We start from the raw sequence: 7,281 nt of genomic DNA, 5'->3' as shown, positions 1-7,281 counted from the left end.
TGAAAGGGCAATATTACCACCCGAGTCGATTCGGAGTCAGAGTAACGCTGGAGGGCAGAGTACGACTGCCCCTCTGGGTTTGATGAGCGGTGTATAAGAGTAGAAAGCCTCGTACTCCTGCGGAGTGGCTGGTGCGTTCAAATGGCTCACCTTGCAGTTTGGAGGCCGATTGTACTCCACCATGCCACCAGGGGAACCTCTTGCTAGTGTAGAGGTTAAGCATTGGGCTGAAGTCCTCGTAGTTGGCAGTTCAAATCACCAGCAGCTCTGCGGGAGAAAACTGGGCTTTCTACCCCTGTAAACAGAGCGCCACCAGGGTTCCCTGAATTCCAAGTATTCCAACAGCAGCGCACACACACACACACAAATACTGTAGTCACCGATCCTAGTTACCTTCTAGGACAGGGTAGAACTGTCCCTGGTGAGTTTCTGAGATGGTAACTTTATAAGAGGTAGAAAACCTAGTCTTCATCCATCAGACTAGCTGGTGGTTTTGAACCTTGCCCTTAGAAGCCCAACGTGTAACCTATGACACCATCAGGGCTTTTAAAGCACATCAAGACATGACGCTTTCCCACAGAATGCACAGAGGCAGCTGAGAGTTTTGTTATTGTTTATTTATTTATTTTTATCAAACACGTCCACAGCTGTTGATGTCTGGAGCCTGTGGCTGGGCACCCCCTGCGTTTATTCCTGTATTTACCACCCCTGGTCTCTAAGCAACTTGACATCTGCTGACAAAACAGGAAGTGATTTGAATGCAGGCTTAGCTTACAAGACTAAACAAATTTTACAGGCGGATTTACTGCCTTGCTTCCCTATTGCTGTTGCTCATAAAATAATGGTGGAAGGGTTAAAGTCGCAGTGCAGAGTCCTGTACAAACACTGGCTCAGGAATGAGCTCTGTACACAAGATTGGGTGCTGGTTAAATTCCAAGCAAGCTTTTTTTTTTTTTTTTGCCGAGACTGTGGGGGTGGGGAGAGCCAGAGGGAGCTGGGAAAGAAGGCAGGGGAAGTGAAAGCTGCCTTTGCTCCCTGCTTGCCTCCCAACGCTAAACATGGCATCTTCCATGAGGAGCTTGTTCTCTGACCACAGCAGATATGTTGAATCTTTTCGAAGGTTTCTCAGCAATTCCACCGAGCACCAGTGCATGCAGGAATTTATGGACGAGAAGCTGCCAGGCATTATAGCAAGGTAACAAAAAGGGACGTTGTTTTGTCAGAAAGACAAGCCTGGGACTCTTCTCTGCAAGTGATAGATGGGTCTAGCCAAGCTGAATGGCTGGGCTCAGGGATAAGGGTGAGTTCCTGATAGAAGCTCCTTCTCCTGCAGCGCGACCTGACGCTGCCTTTAAACATGCAAAACCTCAGATGGGTGCTATTGTTCCAGCTGCTGGCAGATAAGCGTTCACCATTTAAAGGCACAAACCATAGATACCAATCTTTCAGATTTTTTCTGCTCTCCTCCAGATTTTATGTTTCAAATTGGTCCCAAACGGAGCCTGGTATTATTTCCACTGGAATCATGAATTGGGTCCCCCTCCATCCTCCTGATAGCAATTTAAATTCATTTCCCTCATCCACTATTATGATTATCACTCTCAAAAAACGAGTGTCTATTCCTTTCAACTTAATATTAACAACGTGGCCCAGAGAAAGGGAGCATTGTCCCGTTATCAGTGACTCTAGTTGCTGCTCATCTTACAGACTTTTTTGGGGGTGATTAATGTGTTCAATTTGTGCCAGAGCTGATAAGCATTATGACAGTAACGGATTCCACGTGCTACAGATGATCCGATCGCCTGTCTGGGAGTGGATTGCTGTAATTTACCCTGCTTCAGGCAGTAATGATGGAAAGCTAGGAATATGAGGGCAATGATTGACTGTGGATCCATCAAAGGGCCCTGATATTTCATCTTTTTGTGGATCTCCCTGTGTTGGCCTGAACCCCTTTTACCAGGGCAGCTCCCTAGACTGCCTGGGGCAGGCATTGTTGTGTGAATGTAGAATTCTGGATTTGTTTCTATTTTATATTGTTCATGGTGTGTTCTTCTCTATTTTTCATGTTACCACGAAAAATGTTATGTATATAATATAATGGGTGGCACAAGAAATTTGCAGGAGGCTGCTAACTGAAAGGTTGGTGGTTGGGACCTGCTTTGGAGCACTGAGGAAATTAAGGCCTGAAAATCTGATTCAGTAAAGCTCCAACCAACCATCTCATTGCCATTGAAATGACTCGGACGCATAACGGGATGTGAAAGAAAACAGGACTGTCGTAAACTATAATATACAGAAGAAGCAATAATAAGTTACCCAAAGGGAATAATAGAACTGACTGAGAGGGTATCCAAGGCTATAATCTTTATAGAAGCAGATTACCACATCTTTCTCCCAATGAGCTAGGTTTGAACCATCACCCTTTGGTTACGAAACAAGCCCTTTCTTTAACCACTGCATCCCTGTGGATGCAGTGGTTACAAGTTGGGCTGGTAATTGCAAAGTCAGCAGTTCAAAACCACTAGCTACTCCACCAGAGAAATATAGGGCGTTCTACTCCCTCAAAGAATTAAAATCTCTGAAACTCACAGGGGCAGTTGTACCCTGTCCTATAGGGTCTCTATGAATTGGCATTAACTTGGTGGTAGTATTTTTGTTTTTTAACAACAGACAAAATGATAGCAAGACTCCAAATTACCAAAGGATGTTTTAATTATTTCTTTATTTATCAAGGGGGGAGGAAAGTGGGCATGTTTGTGCAGCTACTTTAATAAAGCCAATTTTGGAAATAGAATATATTTCATAATAGGAAAGTTATTTAGAATTAGGAACTCAATCTTCACAAAGGAACCGTTAAATGGTTCCGTGTTCAGAGCTGTTGCTTCTAGAGAACAGAAACCAGGGATGGGCAGTGGGTGGGGCAGCAACTGCTGGTTTTGTGTTAGCTGTAATTGCCATAAGTTCCCTGGAATTGTTTAAATCCTCACCTGAAAATAGGTAGAAAATCCATATTAAGTAATTTGGTGCACCAGGGTTTCATGAGTGCAAAACGTTTATATTCTTGCCAAAAAAATAGTAAGAGTTTGATAATTGTTAGTTATCATCGTAATGTATAAATGGGATAAATATAGCATTATGAAGTTTATATAGTCTATAGTATTATAATGTATCCATAGTATTTGTAGAGAAATTATAATTTATATCAATGATTTATCTGTGCTTGGAGTAATAATAACAGGTAACATTTTGAGTATATACCATGTACAGAGAAATTTCTAAGTGACTTTCATGAATTTTAACTCATTTAATATTCACCATTTCTCCATGCATTAGGCATTACTGATAATCATAGAAGGCCTATGTTATTATTACCCTCTTTATTCATAATAAAAGGACAGGGAGATGGAATAACTCTGTGCAAAGTCACACAGTACCCAACTGGAATTTCAACTTGAGTGCATTTCTCCAGTTTCGCACTATCTGCACATGTGAACATTTGTAAGAGTTAACAAAGCCACTAAGTGCAGTGAGAATCATAATTCTGAGTTGAAATATAATGGAAGGAGAACCCAACTCATTCACAGGTGTCTTTGACTCTGTCGTTCTGAAGAACGTTGCTTCAACCTCTGTCTTCCATCAGTGACTTTGTGGTGCTTCCTACTCAGCCTAAAAGCAGACTTATCATCATAAAGCCTATCGTAAAACAAACAAACAAACAAACTAGCATACATCATCTTTGAGTTCATGTGCAACCCCTCTGTCATTCCATTTGCCTTCTCACCCTGTCATTCAACACTCTCTAGGTTTACATCTTTATCAAGTTCCTTTTTAATCTCACTGCCTTCTGATGCCTGCCCTCAAACTTCTTTTAAAATTGCTATTATCAAAGATGTTCCGATTGCCAAACTCCTGGGAGATTCTGCTTTGCAATTTCAGTAGTTAGCCCACTCTGTTCCCTCTGGCACTACTGACGATTTTTCTCCTTTCTAGTTCTCCTACCACCCCTTGGGTGTAGTTATTTCTCTTCTCTCCTGATTGTGGAGTCTCATAACTTCTATATTTTATGTTCCATTGTTCTTCTAACTCTTTGCCATCTCATACGATCATGGGGTCTACTCTACTGGTTTTGAATGATGTGTTTTTTGATGATAATTCTTTAGAAGATACCATTAATCCTTACTTCTTTCCCACCCAGATTTTATTTTGCATAGCTAAAAGCCCACTGAATTTGTTCATCAAATTTTTGGGGTAAGACTTGTAAATTTCCAGCAAACTATGTTCGCTAGTTTCCTTTCTGGCACCATCCTTACCTCCTTCATCCCAGCCTGACTCTTGAGGGTGACTGTACATTTGTACCCTTTGTTGGTCCCTTCAAATCAATCTAAATGTAATCCCCACTGATTACTGATTTCCTTCCAAGTCTGTCTGCTGCACCCCATTCCTAGTACCAGTGCCAAAATGTAAAGATGCATTACCATGCACTTCAATTTGAGAGCAAACTCGTGTCTTATTCATTTTTATAGAGTCAATGTGTAGAACAGGCACACTCCAGGGCTTCTGCACATAGTCCATGCTTATTAAACAAAATTTCCTGCACGTGAGTGTGAGATGAAGAGTAGACAGAACACAGACGTCTTAGACATGCGAGTCCAATTTCCCATCTTCTCCTCCATCTACAGTGAATTCTTCTGGGTGGAGAATGGCCACTACTTTTATTTTTTTCTCCAATTCCTGACCAAATGATATTTCCCACCTACCTCCAAGATGTTTATTAATATTGCTTCCTAAAGCTCTCACTCAGATTTTTAATGAAGGAAACTGGTATTTCTAAAGATTTTCTCAATAACAACGTAACCACTGAAATGACTGAGCACTTTCATGTTGGTCTAGTTTTACTTTATTCTTATTTTAGCCCCTTCTCTTCAGCTTAATAATCAGATTTTTCAGATTTTATGGAACAAATAGAAGTTTTACTTTGCTGATGTTTTTGTCTTTTTCAGGATTGGGGACACAAAGCCAGAACTTAAGATCCTGAGCGTAGGTGGAGGTGCAGGTAGGAGTAACATTTTCATGTCTTAATTTTTTATTTCACTTAAAACAATACTGTTTGGATGGCAATTGTGCTGAGTCTATAGGAAATTTGTCTTCCTTTCCTTTTGGACGTTTTAAGCCTAATAAGAATAATACCATTTCAACTAAAATTAATGCCTCCATCGATTTCTAGGCTTTAGGACATCCACCTCTTGCTGTCTGTCATATACATAAGGGATGTGAGTTTCTTCTTTTTATAAATAGAAAAAAACGTGATTTTTCTCGAAAAGAACTTGAGTTCATAATAAAGTACAATCTCACATGGAGTGGCTTGTACCGGTGCTGCCCACAGCCTGGTTACAGCTGGCAGCTTGCCCCCAGACTGCGAGGGGTCCAGGAGGAGATGAGACGCGTGCACTGCAGGGAAATCACGGCATTGCACCTGCCTTCATTGTGGAAGCCACACTGTGGGGAGAGAGCCCTAACAGCATCATTGACTTATGTTTGTAGACCCACTCTTTGCCTGACCAGTCTAAGCCATTTGCTGCTCCTGATTCAGTGTTCAATCTGTCTTCTAAGCATTTGAAACGTTGTCAAATCTCCTTTTATGAATATTTGTTTATAGTGAGATTATATAGGTCACTTTAGTAAAGTACTACACACACCATCACTGCTCCCATCAAATGAATGTGCATCTCTTTTGCAATAAATAGATAAATAAATAAGAACATTTCATGTCAAGGTTCTAGTGCCACATAACCAACGTCAGTGCCAGGTTGACTGGCAGTTCTGGAAAGAATATGGGATTTTTAGCTTTAATGTGATAAATTATGAATTTATTCTTTAAATAATTTTACTTTATCATCACCTTTCACCGAGAAAATAGAAAGACCAACCGAGACAAATAATGAAGGATATTCACATGAACAACAGAGTGTGTTTAAGTTAAAATAGTTTATCATCAATTACTGATATTCTAGGTCCGAAGGATTATATAGTGATAAACTGCCCAATGGGTGTCCTCCGATGAATTCATTTAATCAGGACCAGCATTCCAAGCATGCTTTGAATATGAATTTCAAGGAACCAAGAGGCAATGTGGCTGCCATTTGATAGTGTCACTTATGCTTAGACAAGAAGTCCTACAAGGAAAAGTAATTAAAAACAATCCCTATCATGGCCGAGTTAATTGACCTTTTAATATAAAGTTAATTGAATTTCAAATGTAAATTTGTCCAGATGCTTATAAGCTACCTAGAGAAAGGAACATTTGGCCCTCACAGTGAGTCGGTACATAAAGGTGGAGATAGAAGCTAATATAGGGACGCATTGAAACAAAGAGAGCAACACTCAGAATTCTTCTGACTGAGCCCTCGCCTTGTATTAAAAACAGACCAGGCCTCGGGGAGAACAGGGGTGCCCTTTCAGGTCATTCTTCATAAGAAATATATCCGAAACAGATGAACTTTTAGAGAAAATTTAAGCTATGGATATTTAGGTTTCACTGCCCAAGAAATAGAAATGAATTCAAAGCAATATATTTAAAATCCGTATGTCTATGTGTCCTGGACAGAAAGAGAAGTGTCTTTTGGGGTGATGGGTGCTCTGTTTCACTAGGCTTGAGTGCTCACGTCAGACCCGGGAGAAGGTTATCTGATAGCCTGCTATAGACTGTCTGTAAACACCACGCCAAAATACAGTAGATGACTAGACAGCCAGGGCTTTGCTACCCCTGCTTTGGAGAAATGGTCCCCCTACATATTGTATCATATACAGTGTGCCTGAGAGTTTTGCACGTGTTACTGATCCCAAACCCTGGCAAACGAGGCCCTTGTCCCTATTTGGTACTTTGTGCTCAGCTCCCATAACACATCTCAGAGGTTCCCTTTCCACTCTGTTTTCAGAAGTTTTTGGATTATCTTCCTATTTGTTCTCTTTTTAAATCCCCAGGCACCAAAAAACATGTTCTGCTGGCCTTTGATGCCAATATTCATTGGCTCTGTATTCATCATAAGACGGCTCTTCTCCATACCACACGAGGAAAGCATGCCAACCAACTAAAAGCCATTATAAAGACAATCACAGTGTGTATATCACTTTATCTCAGGGACCTGCTTGGTTTCTCTTCAGAGAGTTGAGGAAGGGGTGCATATGTACACCTCTCTCTTCTGCCTACCATCTCTAGTGTGGGGAGACAGTCTAAAGTTTAAAGGCGAATGTGAAGGTTTGGGGATAGTTACTAGGAGCACA

At 40.9% G+C, this 7,281-nt stretch overlaps 1 protein-coding gene across 1 annotated transcript in view; it reads left to right on the top strand.

Moving 5' to 3' along the window:
• Window positions 1-996: 996 nt before the first annotated feature.
• Window positions 997-7,281, top strand: part of HNMT (histamine N-methyltransferase) — a 50,159-nt gene continuing 43,874 nt past the window's right edge. The window contains exons 1-2 of the mRNA XM_045298897.1: window positions 997-1,195; window positions 5,001-5,053. Coding sequence (XP_045154832.1) covers window positions 1,059-1,195; window positions 5,001-5,053 — 190 coding nt within the window. The 5' untranslated portion in view covers window positions 997-1,058. The remainder of the gene's footprint in view (window positions 1,196-5,000; window positions 5,054-7,281) is intronic.

This window comes from Echinops telfairi, unplaced genomic scaffold (assembly GCF_000313985.2).
Source record: "Echinops telfairi isolate 266 unplaced genomic scaffold, ASM31398v2 ScPeMD7_4;HRSCAF=17, whole genome shotgun sequence".
In the NCBI taxonomy this organism is placed as follows: domain Eukaryota; kingdom Metazoa; phylum Chordata; class Mammalia; order Afrosoricida; family Tenrecidae; genus Echinops; species Echinops telfairi.
Note: the sequence above shows the minus strand (reverse complement) of the source record. Positions and strands in the feature narration are given on the sequence as shown.